Genomic DNA, 27189 nt, shown 5'->3' on the forward strand with positions numbered 1-27189 from the left:
ACTTCTGGTTAAGCAGTCGCAATAATGTGACTTCTCTCTGTATTAGTGTTGCATTTTCCTAAATTAATATAGCTCAACACAGTGTTTTAGAAAACAACTCAGTATAAGAGGCAATTATATACCCATCTGATATACATGTCGTCTGAAACACTATATTTCTAATAAATTGACTGTTTGAAGGAATGCACTATTTAGTTAGCACCTCAGTAGTAGTTACACTGCTAAAGAGCAGAGCTATGCTAAAGCTTTAGAACCTGGCAGTCTTAAGACATTTAAGCTAATATAAAATTAATTTAACAGTTCACTGAGTAAGCTATAACATTCATATAGAAAATGTCAGATAACTGATAAATGTTACTTACCAAATGGAACTGAAAGAGGATGGTCAGGAAAAGGTTGTCCTCACCTCAAGCAAGCCTCTGAAGCCTAGGCAAATTATTTAGCTCCTTAAAATGGGATTCTGACATCCTGAATTTAATGTGTTCTGAAAACAAAGTGTATGACTCATGAAATAAAGGACACTAAACTGAAAATTTGAAATTACAAAAAATTTAGGCCAAAGAGGATATAAAATAAAAACAGCTGTTGGGAGTGAAAAATGGCTGTAGGAATTTAGTTACAAGTACTTCACAAAAACATTTTCATCACATGTACATAATGCAGCATTACAATACAAAGCTAGCTGCTGTCCTGACCAAGCACGTTTCCTTATCATCTAACAAAAATAATTTAGATACATTTCTTTGCATGGAATTGTTGTACGTTTCCATTTTTTGGTACAAAACATAGAAAAAAAACATTGGCACATCATGTAGTGATAGATCATTTTTTTTTCCTTCCCATGTATTAGTTCCAAGTGTTCTGCCTTCCAATTTTCATTTGAAAAAAGTAACTACTGATTCAGTTAATTTAGTCTCTCCTTAAACCTCTTAAAAATGCAGCATGGAGTACAGAGAATTTGAAAGAAAACTGAAGATTTTTTGTTTACTGAGTTTCTAATATTTATAATACATAGAGAAAAGTTGGCTGGTAAAAGAGGAAGGAAAATGTCAAGTCCGATTTCATGTAGGTCACAGAAAGTTGTGAAAAGAGCTGTATAAAAATATGCATTTGTGCTTTAGAAGCTTTTAGCATACAATTAATAGTATTTACTGCTTCCCCATATGTCTATTTTCTGATATATTTACACATCTTGCAATCTTTTTTTGTACATTAAAGAAAAATGGCATGATCTCAGATATGAACAGGTTAAAAACATCTGAACCTTGAAACTTCTAGCCCCTCCCCAAATATATACGTATAGATGGTACATGGTACAATATACTCCATTGACTTATACCCAGAAAATTTAGATTGATTTAATAAAAATTTTAAACAGCAAATGTATATAAATCTTTTCTTTTTTAGAAAAAGCTTGTCTAAGGGCATTCAGATTTAATGGCTTTTATATATAATACTATATAGTGCCTTGTGACTGCCTCTGTTAACCAAAATAAGGGAAGCTCATGGAGTCCCTTGAAACACAGTGTCACTCCCTTCCCCATCATAGATGGCTCTCCGTTAAGATGAATGCCTTTTATAGGAAAGAGGGCTACGCAGGCTGCTGAAACCAGTCTAGAGAAGGCACTCCCAGGCCAAGGCTGTGTTCTAACCTGGGTGTCACACTTGGGTGTCTTCGATCAGAAGAACCACTGAGCCATGGAGGCTGTGAAGCTAACCAGTTTATCAATAATTTGGTCCTAGTTGTTTTGCTCATTTTGTATATAGTTTTTTTTCCTTGATATCCTTAGGAATCTTTCAGACCAGTGCTCTCAAGGAAAACAGCGACGCTGAACAGTGACGATGACTTTTGTAGTAAGAGGTGAGCAGACCACTAGCTAAGGTACTTGCTCATCATCCAGGGAAATGGGCGCAAAGGCACCGAGTCTTTGTGGCTTTTGTCCTGCTAGTTACAGTCACTCAGCTGAGCGGCCGACGAGGGCGCACGGGGTAACAGGGCGAAGGTTTTGTCATTAAGTGTACAAAAGAACATAGATGTTTCTTCATGGCACTTTCTACAAATGACATTTGGGGACTTAAATGATTCAAGGTCAAATATGAAACATTACCTCCTTAACCTGTACCTGTCATTTTCATTACAAAGGAAAGCCTCCTGTTTACACTACTGTGATTCACCGTGCCCTTTGCAGACAGCAGGTCCTCTTCGGTCTGCGCTTTAGTTGTCAGATGGAAGCCTCAGACTTTTGCACTTTAGGTCATCTAATGTCTTCCAGTGTTTGTAGTTATTGGCCAGATGTTGCATCAGGGCTGGCAGATGTGCAAAGGCTGCAAGGATGTGAAAGGGTCAAAAGAAGCCCGTTAAGTTAGATCCCAGGAGCATTTATAAGTCTGGGGCTCTGTGGGACATTTTGGGATCCGAATTGGAGGAGAGGGACCCTAGATTAGGCCTTAGGCTGCAAGTGAACACACAAGCATGGGAAGGGTAATCATTAAACACTAGTTTCTGAAATACAAACAGGTCCTTTTAATTAAAGATTGGAAAGCCATTTATCAGTGACATTACCAAAATAATCTGGGATTCAGAATAGACTTAGTACATTTTGTGTTCTTTCTAGAGTTTCCTCCAATGATAGACTAAAACTGTCATAAGCTTTGGAAACACGTCCTTTGAAGAGGGGAAGGCTTGCTTATCAGTTTACCAAACATCCATTGAGTCTTCCCGTACACAAGGTTCATGCCAGGTGCTGGGGACACAGAAAGTGTCCACACTCCACTACACCGGGCCATAAACAGCTGACTAAAAAGACCATCTCAGTTATACCTTGAGGCCCAGCCTATGTCACTAAAGGTGATCACATGAAAGATAAAACGCTGTGTGGGTGACAAAACAAAGTATCTTACCATCCCAAGCATCAAACATGTCTGTTATGAAGTAGTCGATGAAGGAGATTTGGGACTTGGGGATGCTACAGGTGTTCCGGTCAAACACTGGCATCACCACGGGCAGCCCCTGCCTCTTCTCTTCATCCGTCTATAAAGCATAACAACACACAGGGCTGGGACAAAGAACTGTAGCATCTAGTTTCTCAGAACAGCCCTGTGAAAATGGGCCACCACCCAGCTGCACCGTATAGATAAAGAAGCAGGCTCAGCAAGGCTCTGAGGCTGAGAGCCTAAATCAACCATCCGCCTGAGGAGAGGCAGTGACTAAATTCAGGTCCTCTGACTCAAGTCACGCTAACCCACAGCCCCTCCTGAAGCACTGATCCTCTCAGGGTTCATACACCCTTTGCTGAGATCTCTTCATTATTGCAAGGTCAAGACTATTTCCAAAGTAATAAGTACTAACACAAATAATACTAGTTGACATTTACACTGAGCGTACAGAAGCAATGGTGGGTAAAGCTGCTGATGCCTTAGCAGGAACCAAAGAACTGGCACCAAACTGTACCAACAGCCATTGTATTATTCACTGTCACATGCTTGCAGCTTAAAAAGAAAGCCTGTGTCACTTAAGAACATCCTCATTGAAGCAGTAAGAATTACGAACTTACTAAATTTGGACCTTTGCGCATACGTCTTTTTGCTCTTCTGTGTGACAGAACGGGAAGTACATACGACACCCTGTGCTGCACACCAGACGATGCTGGCTGTGCGAAGGAAAGCACTGAGGCAATGCGCTGAACTGGCCCAACCGCTTTCATGGAAAATGTGTTCACTCAGAATACTGACTGACGAACAGTGATTGTTCAGATTTGGGCATTGCGCATGCAGTTTGCTCGAGGTGTGTGTAAATCTGAGTATTTTACACAGTGGAGTGTGTGTTTCTATGCGTACGGCCACAATTCACTGAGCTGAACACTAAGATCCACATTTCCTGGGGTGTGTTGAGCCAGAGGCCAGCTGATCAAAGGCCTTATTTGTTGTAACTTTTGATTTTTAGGTCACATGGTCTTGTGAACATCATACGTTCCTTGTTGGGAAAAGGACTCCTAAACAGGGAGCTTACATTAAAGAACTTAAAAGCGGTTCTTTCCTGTTCGCCATTCACATGCTTTGAGAAGAACGAGGATTTCAGGGCCTCTGTGTGGGTCCTGGGAAGCCCTCTACTACCGACCAGCTTCTGGCTCAGCTGGCCAGTGGATCAGGCAGCCTGAAAACATCCACTGTTGTTCAAGTTTTTTCTGGCAAGCCCAGAACTGCCTGTCCTACTTTTCTTCAATTCAGGGTCTCTCTTCCTAGCCTCGAAAGCTGCAGTTAACTTACTGAGTCCTCAGCTGGCCATTCCCCCCGCCGGACCTTCTAGCTATGGGCCATTTTTCCTGCCTCTGGTACATTCCAGCCATACAGCAGGCCACCCCTCCCCCACACTCCCCAAATGCATTACTTATAGATACGACTTGTGTGTTTGTCTTTCTGTCATACATATATTAATACCTCAGTCCTTAGAGCCTCTTCTCTGCAAGTAGGCCTGTATTTCAAATGGCATCTTGTGGTCTATTTTCTGGATTTTTCTTCTGTAACTCCTCTTCCCACCGACTGCCAAAGTGAACTACATACTGCTGCTCTCTTTATATAAAAATTCTCTTTTTCCTGCTTACTAATTTTGCTCATAATGCTTTGTTCTATCAGACAGTCCTTTCTTATTTGCACATTTCTAAATCCTTCAAAATAACAGCTCTAACATCGTTTCCACACAATCCTCCTTTTACCTGGAAAAAATCTAAACCCACAGCGCTGAACATATACCTCCATTACAGAGATGATCATTTTTACCGCTGTGAGGACCTAGCTATTTCCATATCTCTTCCCCTCCTATGTTATGTGCTCCCCATGGGCAGGGATATTTCTTACTCATATCTGTGTTCCCCATGATGCACCATGGAGATAATAACCTAGTGAAGGAATGGGTGCTATCCCAGTTTTGGTGTGAGTTCAGGATCTGACAATCTGAGAGATACTTCCAATGGCTCAGTTTACTCCCCTTCCCCTCGAGAGACTGTGGTTAGTGACCACTCTCTTGAAGGAAGCAGAAGTCTACTCCAGGCAGGGGTGAGCCATTTCCTTCCAGGGAGGAGTCATTTACTAATTGATAACGTTACTCAGCTGGAGACACCCTGGAGTCCTTTAACCTGGGGCCATTCCTGGTAGAGAAGTGGAGCTTGCCTGAGAGGCCACGCACCTGTGCAAAGTACTCCTCAGAGATCCTTCCGGCCCATTCGATGCACAGGTCCAGGGGGCGGCACGGGTTGGCCACGTCGGCACATTTAATCATCATGCGCTTGATCAGAATTTGGTTTTCAGGAAAGTTCTTCCCAATAGGGTTGCATTCATAGTCACTGCCCTCGAGCTGGAAAACATTGTCAGGTGAGGCTGGTTCAAGATGATGGAGGAGGCCACAAGGGCTCATTGACCAGGCATTAGATTGTGATCACCTGGGCGCACGGAGGCATGAGTAAGACTCAGCAAATCAGGTGTCCTCATCATTAATTCCTGATACTGTCTTGTTAAAAAAAAATCTCAAGCAATACAAAAACAGAATTTAAACGGTCCAAGTTCCTATCACCACTCATTTGCCCCCTCACTTCCATGCTCTTTCCAGAGGTAACTGCTACAAGCAGTTTTTTTGTTTTGATTTTTGGTAATTTGGCATGTAATCTTAAAGATGCAGAGCTTTTCTCCCAGTTTTATCAGGAAATAAGTAAAAGTAGAACTTCGTTGTTGGTTTTTTTTTTACACATTAGCGATGGGGAAATAATACATACATGTAGCCCTTCAGTTATTTCTTCATTTATTTCTACTTAGGCCTACCAGCCCCCTCTCTCCTGTGACCTTCTGTCCCACCCCTACTCACGTGTCCACTCATGCTTTCCTCTGACTGGGTGGTAGGGAGTGTGGACCATGTAAGTTTGGGGTACTAGGAGCAGAGAGCGGGCCAGGGCAAGAGCAGGTGTGTTCAGCCATATTTAACAAGACTGGTTGTTCACCAGTACGTACCTCGTGATGGATGGCAGTGGTTCTGAGCCAAGTGGCCGGGTCTGTGAGTAGGCTTACAGAAATGTAACAACAGGCCTGGAAGATTGCTCTTCTCTACCTTCAAAGACACCATCGAATTGATTGTGTGAAAACAGCTCTGAGAGCACTGCCAAGCTGGAAGACTGCATGGCAGTAAGGGCTTTGGTTTGGTTTGTTTTGAGACTGGACCTGCTTATTAAACCACCAGTGGGCAGACTTATGTTCTGAAGGTTGTTTTGATTACTTACCATTGGGAAGACACTCCTTGCTATAGTCACTGCAGTAAATAATAAATCTCAACACAGAGGGGAGGGCTTCCTTGGATAGATGACCTTCCCAACTCTAAATTCTATGATTCTGTATCATTTTCCCCTCTTAAATCCTCAGGTCCTTGCTCACTGAAGTTCTCTGTGGAAGGAGAGGGCCTGGCATTGTGCTGTGGAATCCTTGGGGGAGGGAGAACACAGGTGAGAGGGACGCTGCCCCTCCTTCCAGGCTGGTCATGTGATGGGTCCTACACTGACAGCCTCCTTACTGATGGGCAAGTTACCTTTAAGACAACCATTCAACATCCATCCACGTAGGCAAGCTCTCCTGCTCAACGGGAATGAGTGAAAAGCTTTTCTTACTTTATGGGGCTGTGGACAGCTTCAGGGTTTCAGAGGGCAGCTGATCTAATTTTAAACAAGAGGTGTGAACCTTCTGTCCACGTTCCCCAAACTCAGATTTGTAGGGACTTTAATGCAGGTCTAAGGTTTAAAGCGGAACAACTTAATGCTACTGTTTGCAACTAGTGACTCCCAGACATATAGTCCTTAGGTACTGAAATGCTTTTAATGCAATGCAGCAAGAATATAGTTCTTTAAAACATCCAATTTTGAGGTCTCACAATAACTCAAAGAACAGAGAATTAGAAAGGGCTTTGGGTCCCCAAAATTCCACCATTTGTGCTAGTCTGCTGTCTGTGGGCTCCTTTCATCATATTCTTTGGGCCCACGTCCTTGTGTCTCCACTGGCTTTATCTCAGGGCCTTCCTTTCAGAGTTGCTGTGCACATTGTCCGTCTGTTCTCCTTCCCAAGGAAAACAAGTGGCCAGTATGCTCAACCCTTCTTTACCAACTTCAAGCAAAAATAACCATTCAAGATGGAGAGAAAATGCTTTGAGGCCAGAGCAGGCTGAACAGACATACACGTGGATGAATCTGATTGCATGGACATGCTCACCTCAGCTGCCATTGGCTTGTTGATGCTGTTCACAAATTTGTTCACATGTTCAAAGTGTTTTGTCATCTCTGTTGCTAAAACCATGTCAATAATAGCCTGGCGCAGGGTTCGATAATGGTTCCTAAAATAACCAGAAGACAAAGAGCCTTGTTTACATCATGTCCTGAATTAGAACTGTTCTGCCCCCATTTACCGCAGTCTAGGAGGCAGCTGGTGGCACAGTTAAGAAATGAGTGCAGGGCCGGCCGAGTGGCTCATTGGTTAAGAACTGGTTTGGGACGCCAGAGGGCCCTGGTTCGGATCCCACATATGAGGGCCAGTGACACTGCCCTCTACAGCTAAGATGCTGACCAACAGCTCAACCTGGAGCTGGGCTGCCATGAGTCGCTGACGACGGCGTGGGCTGCAGCCCCTGTGGCAGTGGGTTGCCATGGGCTACCGTGTGTAGCCAGCAGCCAGCATGAGCGGCCAGCAGCCGCAGTGAGCGGCTGTCCAGAAGCCAGCGACTGATCTGCCTCGCCCAGGAAGAGCGCAATGATGGTGCCAACTTGGGCCAGTGAAGCAACGTCCTCCACAACTAGAATGAAGAACAAAATGACAGCAACTTGTGTGTTCCCCTTCCCCAATTCCCCAGCGCTGTTCCCATCCCCCCCAATTCCCCAATAAAAATCTTAAAAAAAAAATGAGTGCAGATCAGAGAAAGGTTTACCTGCTATCTTCCCACCGAGCCAGGACTTGTTGACACTATTCCCTTTTCCCCAATGATAGCTGACTGTCATGTGATTCATGAGCACATTAAAAAAGTACCTGTCACACGGTGGGCACTTAATTTTACAAGGCGATTCCTTTACCTTCCCTGGGCAACCTCAAGACAGTGAGGTGGAAGGAACTGACAAGCTCCTGCCCTGCAAGGCTAGTGCTGTAACCTGATGAGCTCTCCTACTGCAGTCAGTGCAGACATGGCGCTTCTTATTATAGAGAATGCTTAGTGGCCATCTGGTCCTGTCCAGTATGTCCATGCTCAGAAAATGTCCCTAGGTTCTAACAGCCCAGAGCTTTCAGTTAGACTTCTGGTTTATAGGATTAACACATAAAAATTACTATCATGTTTTATTGGCCCAATAATTGTGGTGTGGCTGTATTGCCAATAACTCCTCTTGTCTCGGCAGCCTAGCTGGTCTTACATAGCATATGGGGTTAGGTAGATGGGCTGGGGATTGAATATTCAGAAGACTGGGATTTATATTAGCTGTGCACGTTTTGGACAGGACCAAATTTCAAGGACATTTTGGCATGGATCCAATGTTGCCGTGGACGTTTTAGATGGGACCAAATGTCCTGCAAGGCAGAGAATTGTCATTATGTCTTTCGATGATGTCAATGATGGCATTGGAAGAATGTTTTCCTGTTAATAATAATTCTCTAAATTACAATTAGATAGAAATTGTAATGGATGGAATAACAACCCTGCCCCAAATTACTGTCTAGTTCTTACCATCTTTTTCTAACTTCAAGAGCCAGAATAGGGAGCTGAATAAAATTGGCTATTGGAAAGAATTGTTTCTGTGAGTGTTTTAAAAGCAGTCCTTGATACTGATGGAACTTAAGTTGAAGGTGCAATAACTGGTCTCCACATTTCTCAGATTTCTGGAGGCCAAACTTGATAGGTTCATGTTGACAAATGGGCCTTGAGGCCTGGGGAGCTCCGTGCTCTCTCTACGCTGCCGTCTCCCAGGAGCCTGCTCTCTGGCCTGGCTGGGGCATGTGGGAAATACCACACCTGACTGCAGGGTGGTGGCAGGCAAGACGAATTGCCCCTATCTGTGCACATCCAGCCAGCTTTCACCAGAAGAGTGTACAACACCTGGGGGAACCTGCCCAACCCGTTAGAGCACTGTCCCCTCGTAAATTAGGGCTTTAAGTGGCCAAAAACTGAACTGGGGAAAGACAGGGAAGGGTACATTTTCCTCGAGCTACACAAAAGACAGGATGTCCTCCTAGGAGGGTAAAAGTATCTGCTGTGCTTATTAGTAATACAATCAATATTTATAGAGTTGCTGTGTATAAACATTTTCATGAATTCACTGAAGACCAAATGAGATTTAAAAGGATGAAAGCCGTCTGAAAAGCGCCACTAAGTTGATAAGGGCAAGGTTATCATTTTACTGTCTGATACAATGGGACAGCGAGTATCGCCCCTTCTCCTTTATCCTAAGAGGAAGCTAAGTACTTGGAGAAGTTAGGGAATACTGCATACCCTACTTCCACTTCACAAACCTGAGCACAGGGCCCAAACACAACACACCTGTCAATATTCTTGAAAATGTTGCATTTGCTGTCCTTGACTGTCAGCTGGAAGGCCAGGGCTGTGTGGTGACTCTCCAAGACGGCGGTGTCATTATAGAGCACAGCAAGCTCGCTGCCTGCATTGCACAGGAAAGAGTTGGTCCTGCCCGGGTGATCCACGTCATGGACAGTCGCAGCAATCAGTGCTGCCACCTCATCCAGCTGATCCAGGCTTCCCTGGGGTTGGGGACGCAAGGTTGAACATTATCCACAGATGGAGGAGACCTTCACTCATCCCTGTGTCCCGGGAGGGGAGGGGCCTGGGGAGCTGGGATTATCAGAAGTTCTCTCCGCCTGCTGAGCCTGCTCTCACTTCCCACTTCCCGGAAGCTGAGAGGGCTCCTAGGACACATCACATCACCTTGCTGTGCTGTGGATTATCTTGAGGGAAATAGAAATGTGAGCTGCAGTTATAATGGATACTAAATGCTTTCTCCAGAGTACATTCACTCCAGTTCTGCAGCAAGAAGCCAAATGGCCCTTTTCAAGTGCCCGCCATGTGGGATTGCCATGACTCTTCCATGAGCTGACAGCACAGAAAGTGAAAGCCTGTGATTACAAATACTGTTCATTTTATTTGCCTCCTTCTGAAAAGATTTTGAGTGTGGCAGTAAATGGCACAGATACAACACAACTCTCCAAGCAAAGGTAAAAGGATTAGAACCAAGCAGTACAACAGGGTCAGGGTGAGAAGACTTTTCCTGGGGAAACTGAGGTGAAGGGGGGCTCTTGCCATCAAGAACAAAATTCAGCCCTGGGCTAGCAGGTGGCAAAGGCACAAAGGGAAACTGTTTTTCTAAAGCTCTCATTATATAATTAAAGAACACAAACCAGAGCATCAGGAGACACACATGTTTTCTCAGCTCACAGCTTTAGGAGGAAGTTACCAAATGGGCTACCATTCCATAGGAGACACTGTCCTTTTTGAATTCATTCATTCAGCCATCGTTTATTGGGTGCCTACTGGGTGCCCAGGTGTCCTGCAGAGCGCTGAAACTACTGTGATGAATTATACTGGCGTCATCTTGGCACTAATGAAATTGATAATTTACTGGGGAAGGCGAAAATTAGTAAAAAACAAAAACACAAAAACAACTTCCTGTGAGATGAGCTAAGGAAGGAAGGAACAGATGCTTTGAGAGTGAGGCCTGATCTAGTTTAGGGCAGACCATTCAGCTTTCTGTGGTGATGATGGAAATGTTTAGGGTCTGTGCTGTCCAATACAGTAACCCCTAGTCACAGGTAGCTTACTGGACACTGGAAACATGGCCAGTGCTACTGAGGAACTGGACTTTTCATTTTATTTAATTTTAGTTAAACATAAGTAGCCACATGTGGCTAATGGCTACTGTATTGGACCATGCAGGCTTGGAGGGTGGGCAGGGATGGCTTCTCTAAAGAAGAGATTTTTATGCTGAAGCCTGAAGGGTAAGCAGGGGTTGGCTAGGCAATGCGTGGTGCAAGGGAGAGAATTCCAGGCAGAAAGAACAGCCTGTGTGATGCTCCCGAGGTGAAATGAAACTGGTTTATTCAAGAAACTTAAAAGAGCATCATTGTGACTGATGGGTAATGAAAGAGGAAAACAGTGATCCCCCAAGATGAGACTGGAGGGGTGGGTATAATTTTTGGTATTTCCAAGTTGCTCTCATAGGCTGTGGGAAGAAAACCTGCAAACTGCTTCTCAGATGCTAACAGGTAAGGAACAGTGAGTCTGAAAGCTCTCCTGAAAGCTGTCCCTACCAGAAGGGGGCCATTTCCATTTCCAGTCCTGACCTGGAGCTGGTGGGTGACCCTGGCTCGGCGCCAGTCCGCACAGCAGGTTTCCTGAACAGGGCAGTTGATGTACTCTTTCAGCTCTTCTCAGAGACTGATTCTGTAATGCGCAGGGCAAGCAAACACGCCTGCCCCATCTGCTGCTGGTCCGAGAGGCCGTGGAAACCTGCAGGAGCAGTCAGGACTGGAGCTGCCCCGGCTTGGGCTCCACTCACTGAGTCTACCTGTGCAGCCAGGACCCAAGGGCCCTCAGCGACCACTCCTGCAGTATGTTCAATCTAGCGTGGAGTCTGGGGCCAATTTATTTTTAAATTCTTCAGTGAAATAGATTCAAGTGACGAGTAGACAACACAAGGAGCATTAGATGAGACTCGCCTTTTCCCCCAGCTCACACTGATTGAAACCTGGCACTTTTACAAAGGTGTCAACAGTGGGCCGTGTCCTGCAGTGTTGGTGTGTGCTGTCTAGTGCAGGGCCTGGTAAGAAATGGGGGAGGCAGGAAACGAAGCCTGGGCCTGCCCACGAGCACATGGCAGAAGCAAGGCCCTTCCTACGGGAGGGAGGCTGGGGCCGTCTGTGGAAGAAAACCTCCCACTAAACCTACAGCAGGAAAAACTGCAAACCCTGGAGGTGCAAACATTTCTGCTTGTTTTTTCTCCTTTAACCAGCAGGGCTAGATTTGGAGGCCAGTTGGCCAGAGCGGCCTCCATCCTGGATGAGCCTTTCAGACAGCTCCTTCTCTAGGGTAAGCAGTCACTTACACCAGGAGAAGCACACAAGGATGCTGGCTCGCCTGACCTCTCTCCTTGCAGTGGTTCCTGGGAACCGGTAAGAGTGGGGAGAGGGCAGGGTCTGAAACAAACAAGGGAAAGGGCCGCTCTGTACGTGTTACCTATGTACGTACACGGCTGGGTCGAGGATGTGGAGCAATGTCATGGTGACCAAGAAATGAGGGGTCACAGTTGATGTGGACATTTGGTAAACACACTTTACTGACGCTCTTCATCAGCGGCATCAGGTCTGGTGGAAGAGGCCTCAGGATTTAATCCCACTTGAAGCCCGTCATGTGGACTAAGCAGTGATTCTGGACTCCCGGCTGAACCTCTGAGCTCAGGAGCCCCTTCCAGCCCAATGCTCCGAGGTTCCTTGCAGCTCTAAATCTTCTGATTCTCTGGCAGGGGCTGCCAGAGGTAGAACAAGTTTTTTGAATTGTAAGCAAATTCTGTCTAGTCTTAGACTTGTTCTATTGCTGCTACTTGAGAAATTCAAGCAGAGTTCCCAATTTAAACAAAAATTCTTATTTTAGGGGAGGGAGAAAATAAGGTGACTAAGCATTCTCTAATTTATTAAGCATCGAATCTATATTTTTCTAGGGTGGTCCTGGTTAAGAGTAGTTCATCTCTGATTCAAGACTGCAAAAGAAAAAGAAAGAAAGAAGGAAAGAAAGAAAGAAAGAGAAAGAAAGAAAGAAAGAAAGAAAGAAAGAAAGAAAGAGAAAGAAAGAAAGAAAGAAAGAAAGAAAGAAAGAAAGAAAGAGAAAGAAAGAAAGAAAGAAAGAAAGAAAGAAAGAAAGAGAAAGAAAGAAAGACAAAGGAAGAAAGCAAGAAAGAGAAAGAAAGAGGACGAAGAAGACGACGACTGCAGCAGCTGTAGATCACTTTGGAGCTAACGCCCTAGGTCCTGCCCTCAGTTGGCAGTGCGACCTCAGCTGTGTAACAGCGCATGGCAGTGTCAAATGGGGGAGCGTGAACCTGGAGGAGCAATCCTGGAAGTGTCTTAGCTCCTCAAAGGAAGCTGCTATAGAAACACAGGCTGATACCACCTTTCTTAAAGTAAGAGACAAAATATTGAAAAGCATCATTCTTGGAACACATTTGTTGCTTCCTTGCTGATGGAAGTGAATCCCAGCATCAGTCTTTGGCAAAACGGAGAAGTAAACATTCCCCCTCCCCGTGTTGGTGCCATGTCTGCTCCTTCTTCCTGTCCCACTACCACTCTTCTCCTTAAGTACCCAGAGCCTTAAAACTAAGAAAATGATCTGAAGTTAGGCATTTGCAGCTTGAAATGACTTTCAGTCTCTATACAGCGCTTCTCCCAGAGGTGTCTATAGTCTAAGCTTCTGTCTAATTGAAGCAAAGGAATTACAAGCTTCATTGGGCAACTGATGGTGGTTGGGAAGGAGGGAAGGCAGGGGTCTCTGGCCAGCTGTGCGTGGGGCGTACACAGGGCGGCCCTACACATCAGCGCCGGACATGACAGTGTCATTTTCTAAGTAAGACAAAGGGACATGGAACTCTTTCCGGATTACACAGCAGTCATTAGTATACACATTCACACCTACACAAAACACACAGATGTATGTAAACTAGTACAGTGCTGAAGAGCTCATTACTATCTGATTATAATATACCAATTGTCAAAATCTGATCCTGAAACCTAACCTCTAGACCTAGAAACCATTTGCTATAACAATTAAATTCTGTCCTTTCAGCCAGCACCACAAAGGGCTCCTATTTGGAGAGTAGTCATGGCATGTATGTAAAGGAACCTCTCCAGTGGCATAAACAATTATTTTAGGCATTTGGGGGAGGGGAGGCCAGGAGAAAAGGCCATGTCGTTACAATACCAAAATGACGAGTCAACTTAGTAGCCAAAACAACTGTCAAATTGGTTGCACGATAGCTGTTTGCCTAATACATTCATTAAGATTGAGTTCTTGAATCTCCAGTCTAGAAGGTAACTAGGTCATGACATCAAGATTCTACCTTCACTCTTTCCTTTCCGAGAAAGAAGGCGGTGGCGTGCAGGACGTCGGCGGCGTGGGTGGAGTTATGGTAGGCGTTGGAGGAGTGGTAGTTGGCTTCCATTACCTGGAGCCAGGCCCGGAGGGTAGTTTCAGAACAGCGTAAAAATTCACATACTCCAAACCGGGAAAAGATCTTTAAGCCCAGGTAAACCAAGGGCCTGGAAAAGAGGAAAACAAACCCTGATTCATTGTACTCACTGGTCCAGGACCTGTTTTCTTTGATGACACTAGGGGATGGAGGCTTTTTTTTCCTGATGCTAACTTATTCCACATGCACGGGGTTGGGGGTAAACTATCGTGTCCCCAAATTAGAAGGAGCCAGAGCATCTCCTCATCAGCCACTTATTCACAACTAGGTGCCTCGTGGTGGTCGATCCAAATGGTTTCTAGATTGTCTCTAAGTCATATGCCCTTTAGTGGCTCTCACAACCAAGACAGGTCCCAGGTGTCCCTCTCCATCTCCACTTCCACATAAACTCTGCACTTCCTTTGTGTCCCCTGAGGGAGTTACTGAGCCTAAGGACAAAAGGAGTGGCTTGCGTGGTCTCAGCAAAGTCCTATCATTTGGAGTGGGGGTCGGCAAACTGCGGCTCACGAGCCACATGCGACTCTTTGGGTACATACATGTGGCTCTGAAGTAAAATGAAAATGAAAATAAAACTATCATAGTTTAATTTATAAAATTTTTAAAGGATATTATTCACATAATGGTGATTTCATTTGTATTATGGCTCTCGAACAATTTTTAAATTGTTGTGAGGGACAGGATTGGTTCTTCTGGCTCCAAAGTTTGCTGACCCCTGATTTAGAGTCACGTTACTTATTTACAGGTGAGACTCATTCACATCCTATAGACTAACAGCCCTGGAAGAAGCAGCCTTCTCCTACTCTAGAAGACTTTCTGCATTATCTAATCTTTCCCCTGCATACTGGATGGATCAAAAGAAAAGTCAATAGTGCTCTCAACTCATTTGGTAAGGCGGGGCTTCAACAGTTTTGGGCTGAGGATCCTTAGGACGCTTGGCTCACTAGCACCAAGGAATGACCTGGGTGCGTCTGAGAAGGACACTCAGTATTTCCTCATCCTGAGTCATCACCAGGCTGACCCCACATGCCACCCACTAATACTCTCACTCAGGGGTCACAGTCTGCTCGTCTGACCTCCTCCAGCATGGCAAGAAAGGCAGAACCTGTGAGGTCTCTTGCAGCAAGGACTCACGTCTCCCTCAAGGTTTCCAGATGTGAACGTCTTGAGCTTGACCACCCATCTTTCCTTGCTGGAGCCAGAGAGGCCACATACCTTTTATGTGTAACGGCTTCCAATTCAAAGATGTTGAACTCCCAACTTTCCTCATTATCAAGTAATTGAGCAATACAAGGGGGGACGTCGTTGATGGTTATTGGCATCGCAAGGTGACTGTGACTCTGGTGCACATCTGAGCAAACAGATGGGGTGAGGGAGACTGGTCAGTTGTGGAATCTTGAGTGCCCCTGAGCATTTGTCATCATTGTCATGGCTGCTGCTATAAAAAGAAAGTCTTGAACTTCCGAGGGTAGGAAGATTCACTTCAGGGTTCTTCTCTTACGTGACTACATTTCAAGACTCTCAAATAGAAAAATAAATCAGTTTAACTACCTGTTTAAATGTATAGAGATTTGCAATTCGTATTCTCACAGTTCTCAGAGAAGTCATTTTAATTAGGAGACCTGGTTTCAAATGTAGACCACAGAGATGCTTAAACTCCAGTAAGACAAACAGGAAGTAACACCAAGGTCCTCCCCCCACCCAAAGTAATCACAACATTGGGGAGGCGGAGGCTGGAGACAGGTTATCAGTAACAAGTGGGCAGGTGACAGACAACTTACTCTTAGTGAACACATACTCATTTCCTGATAACCTTCTCAAGCCATCCTAGAATAAAGAAAGATGCTATTAGAAGCATGCTTTATACGCCATTATCATTATTTTCTCATTTCTGTCATTAGCCAAAGAGATTTGAATCCTGAATAACCCAGTCAATCTAGAACTCCAAATTGAAGTTCAAAATTAAATCAGAACAATAGCTACAAGACAGAAGATGTTCACCCTTCCATGGCTATTAGCCCCAGGAGACGGAAATTGAAAGTAATGTGGCTATGACCGCATTCAGGTCTTACCCCGTGAGTTGTCTCTATTCTAACACTGTCTTCCTCGCCTGTGAGTTGTCTCTATTCTAATGCTGTCTTCCTCCCCTGGTGCTCTGAAGCCACATTAGTGAAATCACAGAAGTGACCTTTCTTTGGATGCAAATGATTTTGAAGGGACCCCACTTACCCTCACAGGGACTGTGTTACTCGATTTATATATTAGGGAGCCATAGCCATGGGCCACATTTTGGGGATTCCTTAATCTAAAGCCTTCACATTTGAGGTTTAATTTTTGACTAATATTTAAGTTAATTTTTTTCCAACTCTGTTTTCTGTTTTGCAACATGAGTATTGCTGCGAGCTTTTAAAAGAAACGTTTCTGGGTTTGAGATCTTGGGAGGGACCGCCTGAGGGACTGGGCAGATTTCCAATGTTCTGCCATTGACTAGGCTCTTGAGCGAGTCCCCAGATGTTGGTTCATCTCAGATTCCTTCCCTTCATCTTCCACCCCTGCACCTAATCATTTAGATCTTTGCTAAAAGTCATTTATAATTGCTTGTCATCCCAGAAAGTGTGTGCTAAAGTTTAAAATACTAATGAAGGGCTCCCCTGAAGTCACACCTTGAATCTTTAGGCCAAGAGCTTAATTTTTACAACTATATAAAAAATACGCAACACTGGCCACAACTGTCCTGCCTCTAAGGCAGATATCACAAGGGACTCCTCTGTTTTTGTTGTTGTTGATTTGTTTTGTTTTGCCTTTCTCCTCTTCCCTAAAGCTACCCTATAAAAATTGGTGGAATCCTGCACTGGTTCCTCACAGAATTACCTGGAGAGGAACCCCAAGATGGTGTGGCAGCTAGGGGAAGGCGGGTAGATACCTTACTCGTTCCAGGACCCAGCGCCCTCCTGAAAGGCCCCTGCCAGCATTCTCTAGAACTGAAGTCTACACTGCACTGGGATGGGCAGCCAGGGGCAGCCTAGGGGCAGGAAGGGGACAGGCCACTCAAATCCAGGCTCACTAGAGACCTTTAGTAGGAGTAAGGAGAACGGGCCAGAAAGCCAGTCCACGCTCAGCATCTGGGGGCAGGGCTCGGTAGAAACCTTTAAAATAAAACTCATAGATGACTCTTGGACTTTGTTTTTCTCCCAAAGAATTCTTCTAGCTTCAGCCTCTGATAAGGCACACAAATGAAGACCTGAATTTTCTTCTTTTTCTTCACTTGCTGATGGAGGGTGATTACAGCCAAAGAGATCACATACACACACTAGAACAGGACGAGTCCTTTGAAATCAGCTATCTTGGTGGTTATAAAGGATGGTGTTAGAGTGCCCACAGGGGTGGCTCCTCCCCTCCCCCACCAAGCCAGAGCAGCTCTGCTCTGCTTTGATCCGATTATAAAGGAAACTTCCATATAACCTTTTATTTAAAGAAAAGAGTCTACAGCTAAGATTTTGGAAACTAGTTCTGTAGTCTAAGTACAAACCCTTTCCTTATATAAAGAGCCTCAGGTCCAAGGAAACTTAGCCAGAACCCTCAATCCATCCAACATTGTACCAGGTCAAGGGGAAGAAGTAAACAAGGGTCCCACCATGCATACTGTACCCTCAACCAGCTGCCTATGAACTCCTTACTGTAACCCAAATTCTGAAGGACTGGCTCCCACTGGTATGGTCGGTCAGCTTTACAAGCAGAAAGGTCAATGCGAGAATTACTTGATTAATGCCACACAAATTATGATGCTGATGCTTCTGGTTATGCTGACGTTAGTCCATAGAACAGGGATTTCGGCAACTACAGGTAACAGTATATGTTACATGTTACATGTACTCTAGAGTGCATTTAACATCATCTCCCCTGCATTTCTGGGTTTTCCTCGCCACTCACAGTCATCAGGCCTCCGACGAGATCACTGGTGTGAGGATCTTCATCTTTGGTACCCAGCTGAGGGGAGTACAGTTCTGTGGTCCGTAAAATTTCTAAAACTCTGTCCAATGCTTCTGCTACTGTGACGGGGCTGTTTTCTTGGGCTGCGTTAATTATATTTATAACCTAAGAAAGTAAAGAAAGAGTAAATTTGGGGACACTAGAATTCTACTTCCCAAATGTCATACCTATACCGGAATCCAAAAGAAATCACGTGATGCCATGACACATTGTTCAGCGGCTTCATGACACTCCTGCCTTCTCACGGAGGGCGCTGTTCACCCCCTGCTCCCCTCTCCTGGTGGTACTCCTACCTCACTGATGACATTTTTCTCAGGTCCTTGGCTGACCTTTCTCCTCTACTGTCTTCTACAGGGTGGAGCTCCTCAGAGACTGGTGCTGGGCCTTTCTCTCAAGCTCTTTCACTCCCACCACATATGTAGGTGGACACATACGATCTGTGTGCCAAGGACTCTCAGATTGTCATCCCAGCCCTGAACTCTTTTGGACCTTCAGACTTATATATTCAATTGCTTATCTGACACATCTATTGGAATATCTTACTTAATGTCCAAAACTAAACTCATGATCTTTCTCCCCTCTCCCCAAAGCAGGCAAGCAAAAAAACCAAAAACACAAAAAAACCACTTTCTTCAGTTTTTACACTGCAGGAAAAAATAAAGTCACTTTTATCAATCTTGGGCTCAAATTAAAAGTCCGAGAGGCCCTGGTTTACATATCACTTCTCTTATTTCTCTCCCCACCCTGACAATACAATTAATCACCAAGTCAAATTGATTCTACCCCTAAATATTTCCTGATCTATTCATTTTCTCGCCTCCTTCATGGCTCTAATTCTAGCCCTAACTGGCCTCTTCTCTTTCACTCTTGCTTGCTGTCTCCAACCCATGTCACTCCCCTGCTTTAAACTCTTCAGTGGTTTCTTCTGCACATAAACTAAAATATAAACTCCTTACGGCCCAATTGGCCAGAATGCACTGAGCCCTGCGTAACTCATGTCTCCTTCTTCTCCCCTCTGCTCTCCAAGCTCCAGCCACCCTGGCTTTCTTTCAGGTTCTCAAATGCTCCAATCCCCCTCAGCGCTCTACCCCTTGCCGCGTCTGCTGCCTGGAATCCTCTCATCCCCCTTCTCTTACACCTTCACACGCCTCATCTCTTACTTGAAACATTACTTCCTTTGCAGAGAGACTGCCCCTGGTCACCCCTCTCACCCAACCAAAATAGGGCCCTAATCGAACCTCATCTCGTAGAATCCTGTAGTTTTCCTTTGTAGATGTGACTGTAATTTATAACTATGTATTTATTATGCGTTTGTTTAATATCTGTTTCTTCTACTAGACTGTAAACTCTGTGATATCAGTGGTAGGCCATCCCTCATTTTATCTCCCAAACTAGCCCAGTGCTAGGTGGCCCTGACTGTAGAGTGGAGGCAGCAGGGGCCACTCACCTTTGTGATGGGAGCCTCGATGGTCATGGAGTGGATTCTTGCCATGGACGGATAGCGACGGTTCTGTAGGCTTGGTGCTGGAAATGAGTCAAGAGAGATATACCTGGCGCTGGTGGCTCGGCCTGGCTAGGGGCAGCAGTGGAGCCCTACATGGACTGGGGGTGTGATTCTCAAAGGACTGCTGTCTCCCCTGCTGTCACCCCACAAAGCAATGAATTTACCCATCTCTTAATCCTAAAAGGCTAAGAGCTCAGCCACTACTTGCCAGAGTCTGGACAGGGTGGTCTGGCTGGAACTTGGGTAGCGGGATAGCTGTATGCATCCCAGGTCCACCAGGGGGATTTCAAAGAAGGTGGATGGGATCCTGAGGCCCCATCCCAACACCTAATGATCCCCCAGAACTCACTTTCCCATGAGTCACTAAAGCCCAGCTTGGGCAGTTCCATCACTTTCCATCCCGTAACCGGGTCACTGCAGTGTGTGTGGGGGGGTGGGTCCAGGAGAGGACGGGACGGGGCAGAAGAATGAGCCTGCTCAGCATGAGTCAGGGGAAGGCACTCCACCTCTCTGAGCCTTCAGGTTCTCGACACCCAGAACTCAGGGTGGTTCTAGCTCTCATCTGTAGAAACTTTCATGTTAAAGTCATTTTATTTTTTTTGAACAGGTAATGCTTACATGCAGTCCAGAAGTCAAAAGGTAGGCGCTTTACTTTAAAAGCACCATTGTCAATCAGCGCTTCCCACCCCTCCCTGTGAGGCAGGCAGCAGGGATAACCGCAGGGTACAGATGGGATCACTGAATCCAGCCAGTAGCAGTGGAGCCGGCCTGCGGCTCAGCCATCGCTGTGGCCCCCTCTGCTGCCAGACAGCCACACTGCAGACCTCTCCATACTCTCAGCCCTCCCTTCTGCCGAGCTCTGCAGCGAGGATGTCCCCATCTCAAACTTGACTCTGAAAATTCATCTAGTTGACATTCCCTCATCCATTATCTTCTCCATCTAAAAGGCATCCACACCCTCATCCATTTGAAAATATTTCAGTCCATCTTCTTTATATTCTGGCTCCCAATCCCTTGCATGTCCTGTGATTTATCCAACTTCCTCCGTGAATTATCCGTCTGATCTCTAGAGTCTGGTTCTTGCTAGTTCAGCCCCTTCCCTCGTACTCAGGTTTCCCATTGTAACCCAAAGGACTAGACAGCCCTTCACGTGCCCTTCCTGTCTATTCCCACTTCTCTCCTTCCTATCAGCCACTACCCATCCCCTCCTCATACCCCTAGAATCTGTCCTCCCATTTGCTAAAGAAAACCTAACTGAATGAGTGAAATCCAGTAGTCCGGTCTCAGCACTTCAGCTTGTTGATCTCTGCAGCGTTCACCACTGCGAGCCATCTCCTCGCTTCAGCCGCCCTCTGTTCTTCGTGCATGTGACACGGAGTCACCCGCGGCTCTGCTCTCCTGCCTGGCCTCGCATGGAGGGTGTACTTTCAAGCCTTGGACTTAGACCCTTTGTTCTTTTATTACACACACACACACACACACACACACACACACACACACACACACACCCCGTAGAGATGTTCCTCTGTTCATGGCTTCACCTGTCACCTGTAGGGCCCCCAAATCCACATCTCTAGCCCTGAGTACCAGTCTTGCATTTTAGCTTCCTTGCCATCTCCACTAAAATAAAGCTCATCATCTTCTCAACCCCCCACCTAGCCATACATGGAGACTTTCCTATTTCTGTAAATATTACTTATATTTTTCCAGGCACATAGGAATTAAATTTCAGAATTATCTCTCTGCAAATCCACCTGATTATTTAGGCCTGATTGAACTAAAAAAATGTTTGGCTAAATTCTGTCTCACAGTTTATCTGTGACGTTTGATTAAGGGAAGGTGTGTGTAACAGGTGCACAGAAAACTGGGTGGTGTTGGAGGTGGGAAGTCAAGACTCGGGTCCCCCCTTTGCCCCTGGCACCCGAGAGTGACCTGCTCTGACCCCGGCACCCAAGCTGCTCTGTGGTTATGTCCAAACACACGTTAGGCCACCAAGGAAGAAGCATCGAGTCATTGCAAAGAGAGGACAAAGACGGTAAAAAAGTAAAAAAGAATAAAAAGGCCTCAAAAGTTTTCATCCTATGGGGGAAAAGCTAGTTTCATTGAAATCCTACTCCTGGGGGTGTTGTTTATGTGCTGATGACTTCTTGAATATATTCCTCTGTCATTTTCTATATTTTTAAAAGGTCAAGGAAGTCTGAGAAACCGCTTACCATCACTGCCTCGAGACGATATTGATTTCACATCAATGGACTCTTTCCTCCTGTTCTTGTATCTGAATGAATGAGACTCTAAGGGTTTGAGATGAGGAATGGAGAGTGATTAGTTACCAGCTTATCACAGGTGAAGCCTGGATACATTTTTTTCCCCTCAGTCTCCAAAGAAAACGAGGTTACTTTCTAAGCACCATAACATAGTTTTAAGAAATAGTAAAGCCCTTTCTCTTCAAATCCTCAACACATACAGAATTTTTAGTTGTATTAGTTGTACAATGATGTCCTTTCCTGTGATGCCATATCATAGAAATAGGGCTTACTGTCAAGGTTATTTAGTTCCATTAATAACATATCTTTTTGAAAATAAACATGAAAGCTTGCGGGGAAATTCTGCGGGGCTCATTTTCACTTGAAGGACAATCCATTTAATCGGATGGGGAAGGCTCTTATGGAAGATATTTGAGACAATAAAATACTAGAAAATCCACAGAGAGTTGAATTGACTTGAGAAACTAATTTGGACAATTTTAGGCCACTCTGGAAAGTCAGACCTCTAGATGGTCTTCTAGGTTCTCCTGAGGGTGTGATTTCATCAAATGCTGAAACTGCCGATCCCAGGAAGGAAGAGAAGAAAAAGCAGTTTTATAATTGAAGAGTTTCCCACAACTAAACTCTCACCTTTGTCTCCATTTTCTGAGGGGAAAAAGCACTTAAAAATTCTCCATAAGTCTTTGCAGAATTTGAATTTACCACTCAAAATGTGCTGTGACATTAATGCAAGTTCTAAGCAGCGAGGATCAAGGGATAAAAGTGCCAGGGCAGCAGAGCTGGCGTCAGGAACAGGCACTTGGAAGGCACTTGCATCCTGTGGGAGTGACGCATGAGCAGGGAGGGGACATAACTGTGACATGGAACTGCTCCTCACTGTGCTCGCACGGGGCAGGCATGCAGGTTCCAGCAGGGAGGATGCATTTCTCAGACACCAACAAATGATCGTGTTCCAAGAAAGAAAAATGCTTTTTAAAGACTTGTCTAGTGACACCAAAAAAAGATGTAAGAGAGTGTAGTACTTAAGAGGACCAGTTCCAGAGCCAAACTGCCAAAATTCAGATCTGCACCTTGGGAATGTTACTTGTCTCAGTTCCCACATCTGTAAAGTGGGGACAGTCATAGCACCGCATTCACAGGCTGTTGTGAGATGTAAACGACTTAACCCATGAATAGCACTTAGAACATAGTATGTAGTTCATGTTGGCTATTACGTGTTACCAATCTGTTCATTTGCATATGCACCTATACCTTCTTTTTAGGCACACATGAAATCATGTTACAATATTGTTCTATTATTTTGCTGTTTTCACTTCGAAATATGTCTTAGATACTTTTCTAGATCACCTTTTTAACCATTTACTTTAGTGTCCTAAAAAAATCTGATTCAGTTTTCTTAAAAGGCTGAATCAGTCACTAAACCTGAATTATATTTATACAGCACGAAGTGAGAGGCAAAATTGTTAAAACGTGAATCTGAGCACCACAGCCCTAGAGCCTTGTCTTAAATGTTCTAACTTAAAATATTCACTCTTTGCCTAATTTTGTCTTCCATCCTGTGTCTTAATATTTTTCCTGGTCCTGGATATGAGTTTCAATATTTCTTTATAAAGACAACTATAGATAGTGGTACTTTAAATCATATTGTTAGGATTGTATGGCATCTTTCAAACCCTCAGAAACTAATAGAGGTCACTCGCAAGGCATTCATTTTTAGCCTAGTCAGGGACTTAATCATATACGTTCCTAATATTTGTTTACCAGGTATAAATAAAATCTAACTCATTAAAGATTTAAGATTAAATTCAAGAATTCCTCAAAATGTAGTATCTAAATAAAACTAAAGTAGAAAGGTTAGTTTCCCAGCTGTGGGCCCAGGTTGACTGGTTGAATCCTGAATCATGCATTAGAAATTATTCAAAGATGAATAATGCTTATTCTTCCTGATTTCATCTCAGCTAAAATTAACAGAAATTATAGCAACAGAAATGATTAAAAGTTTGGAGAAATTATTCTTCAATAAAGGACATTTAAATCAAAGAATTTGTTATTAATTCTCTCAACAAATGCTTGTGGAATGAATTAAAAAAACAGAAAAAAAAAGGATAAAAAAGTTTTAAATAGCTGTACCCAATAGCAAAAAGGGATATAGTATCACTAGTTACAAAAAGCTACCACTTACTGAGTACCTACTATGCACCAGACTTTAAATATAGTAATTACATGATCATTAAAACAATTCTGAAAGCTCCATATTACAATCCCCATTTTACTGATGAAGAAATTTAAACTTGGAGAGATTATGTAGACAGTCAAGCTCAAAGAGCTAATACATGGTAGAACCTGTGTTTTCCAAGATGGGATGCTTCAGTTCATCAATGTTCTGTATTTATTGTCTATTTTGTGCCAGGCAATGCTGGGCATTGAAAAGGATACGAAAATGCTTGTAACAGTCTTTGGCATCCAGAACCCCTTAAGTTAGAATAATACTCTTGCAGAGTGTTAGAAGAAATAAAGTAAAGCAGAGGGATAGAGAGAGAGGGAGGAGGGGGAGGGGAGGGGAAGGGAAGGAGAATACTAAACAGTTAAATACCAGGTAACGCTAGATATCATGTACATTTTCTCCTTTAATCCTCATAACAACGAGATGGACATTGTTAGTTCATTTTACAAATAAAGAAAGAGAAATTCAGAAAGATCCAATGAAATCTTTCTGAGAAGGCCAAAATGTGGTCCATCCCAGAATCAAGGAGAGGGACTAAACAGTAGCCCAGGGTCTGCCTTTATGCATTAGTGGCTGGGAAGCCACCAACATTGGAGAGAATGTGTTGTATGCATTTTAAATCTTTGGTAACAGGCTGATTTTCCCCTCTAATGAGCAGAGAACTCCAGACCTTTCAAATGTAGAAGTCATCAGGTCCAGCCCCCTCATTTTATGGCTGAGGAAACCAAGGGTCAGAAGGTCAGAGTGCTGCCCAAGGTATGAGGTGGGGAGCGGGCAGCTGAGATGGTGACAGGCCAGGGCCCGCCCACATTTTCTAACTGTTTAGTCACTGACTGCTGCTAAGAAAGGGAAGACTGACTATGGTATAACAACACTGGACCTCCCCTGGACGTCTGGGCCACTCTCTATTTTAGGTTTATAGTCTCTAGCCAGCAAAAGAAAACCAGGAATGGGGAGGCATTCCGTAGAAAAGGTTGCCATGAATGAATATTCAAAAATTTTAAAGGGATTCTGGTTTTCCAGCCTTCTGAGATCAGCACTCAGATGTTTTAGCAATCCAAGCTCTGGGGCGGTGACTGTCAATCTAAACTTCTTCAGAATAATTGATGGACTTGAACCTACAAATGCCACCTGAGTGGATAAGAGTGGGATTGAAATCTCACCTGTCTGAGAATTGTCTCCTGAATCACGATGAATCCTGTGAATCTAAAGTTGTTCAAAAATTCGGTAAAAACAAGAGAAAGAGATTTAAAACATGGTATGAGTTACATTTCCAGCCAAACAATTTCATTAAAAAGCTCTGAAGAGGTCAAGAAAGCAAGAAGTTGCACAGATAATATGAACTGATGAAAGGTGCACACCAAGTGGTATTATAAATGCTCTGTTATGTTCAGACACGTATAGAAAGGCTGAGGGCGAGCGCAGGAAGGTACTCAGAGGACGCACTTTCTAAACAGGATGCCTAAATCTCCAGTCAGCTGTGCTCATTTGGATAGTCTGCAGAAACGCAGAAAGACAGAAAGCTATAACACAATTTAAGATTTTTTATAAGGCTGCTATATAGCCTGTTTGTATTTCATACATGTCACAAAATTTTTCTGTAATTACAAGTTATCTGAACTTAAGCCTAGGATTTCTGAAAACCTTCCTACAAAGTTCTTCAAATGCTTTATTTATAGACAGAGTCAATTGACACGATGTTTCTTCACAATGAAATCTGAACTTCAGATGCAGTATAGCACCTAGTTCTTTCTCGTTACCAGTTTTTTTTTTGTGCTGATGATTTTGTGCTAATGTTGGGCCGGCCGAGTGGCGCATTGGTTAAGAGCTGGGTTGGGACGCCAGAGGGCCCCAGTTTGGATCCCACATATGAGGGCCAGTGACATTGCCCTCTATAGCTAAGATGCTGAACAACAGCTCAATCTGGAGCTGGGCTGCCGTGAGTCGCTGGCGACAGCATAGGCTGCAGTCCCTGCTGCAGTGGGTTGCCATGGCTACCGTGTGTAGCCAGCAGCCAGCGTGAGCAGCCAGCAGCTGCAGTGAGCAGCTGTCCAGAAGCCGGCAACTGATCTGCCTAACCCAGGAAGAGCGCAATGATGGTGCCAACTTGCACCAGTGAAGCAACGTCCTCCACAACTAGACTGAAGAACAAAACGATAGCAACTTGTCTGTTCCCCTTCCCCCAAATTCTCCAGCGCTGTTCCAATTCCCCAATAAAAATCTTTAGAAAAAAGATAAAAAAGAAACACAACTTGACTGACCAACCGGCACCTTCACTTGCTTCACAAGCAGAAGGTCTATGGGGCTGTCTCAGCATCTGCTGCCAGGACCCCATATCATGCCTCACTTTCTGAGTCTCTGTAGCAACTCAGGTTATCTATGTGCCTCTTCTAAATACTCCCTTTTACAGCTAATGATTCACTTGGATGAAAAATTCTTTTAGTGTTAGAATTTTCTTCTTGGAGGTCTAAACTCACCTGTCATCTATAACTTGGTATGAATGATTCCACTAAAATTATTTCCTCATAATTCTCAGTCAAACTCACTGAGGAAATAAACAGAGAATGAGTGATTGTGAGGTTTGGTGTTCTCTGGTGGGCAGCCTGGGGGAGGTTCATGGGCCTGAGGGCTGTGGGGCAGGAGGGGAGAGCGGCCGCTTCTCAAGGCAACAGCACCCATCTCTTAGATGTCTGCCAGCTGCTAGCAGGTTTATACGAGTTCTGACAATTAAGTTCATTAACTCATCCTAGAAAAAGTGCTACAAACCTTATTGCTCAATATCACTATAATCACCTTTGAAGCACTCCCCTTGAGAAGCTATGCAGTGACGCCAGCGCCTGGTCCACCCTTCAAAGCAATTTGGGAACTCTTTTTTTGGAATGGCCATCAGAGCTGTCATCATATTACCCTTGATGTCCTGAATGTCATCAAAATGTCTTCCTTTCAATATTCCCTTTA

The 27189-nt window shown here is 44.4% G+C and overlaps 1 protein-coding gene across 7 annotated transcripts in view; it reads right to left on the reverse strand.

Annotated features, from left to right (window-relative positions):
* Positions 1-533: 533 nt before the first annotated feature.
* The window catches only part of PDE8B (phosphodiesterase 8B), a 253654-nt gene continuing 226998 nt past the window's right edge, over positions 534-27189 (reverse strand). For 6 of the 7 annotated variants that reach the window (XM_019641025.1, XM_019641024.1, XM_019641028.1 and 3 more), the window contains exons 11-22: positions 25395-25437; positions 21957-22034; positions 19687-19763; positions 18180-18344; positions 16031-16076; positions 15465-15600; positions 14124-14322; positions 9545-9762; positions 7240-7360; positions 5183-5350; positions 2902-3031; positions 534-2325 (exon numbers count right to left, since the gene is read on the reverse strand). In XM_019641025.1, coding sequence (XP_019496570.1) covers positions 2216-2325; positions 2902-3031; positions 5183-5350; positions 7240-7360; positions 9545-9762; positions 14124-14322; positions 15465-15600; positions 16031-16076; positions 18180-18344; positions 19687-19763; positions 21957-22034; positions 25395-25437 — 1491 coding nt within the window. In that variant the 3' untranslated portion in view covers positions 534-2215. The remainder of the gene's footprint in view (positions 2326-2901; positions 3032-5182; positions 5351-7239; positions 7361-9544; positions 9763-14123; positions 14323-15464; positions 15601-16030; positions 16077-18179; positions 18345-19686; positions 19764-21956; positions 22035-25394; positions 25438-27189) is intronic. The other variant, XM_019641021.1, reaches the window with a different exon arrangement.

The sequence above is a fragment of the Hipposideros armiger genome, unplaced genomic scaffold (genome assembly GCF_001890085.2).
Source record: "Hipposideros armiger isolate ML-2016 unplaced genomic scaffold, ASM189008v1 scaffold_55, whole genome shotgun sequence".
NCBI lineage: Eukaryota > Metazoa > Chordata > Mammalia > Chiroptera > Hipposideridae > Hipposideros > Hipposideros armiger.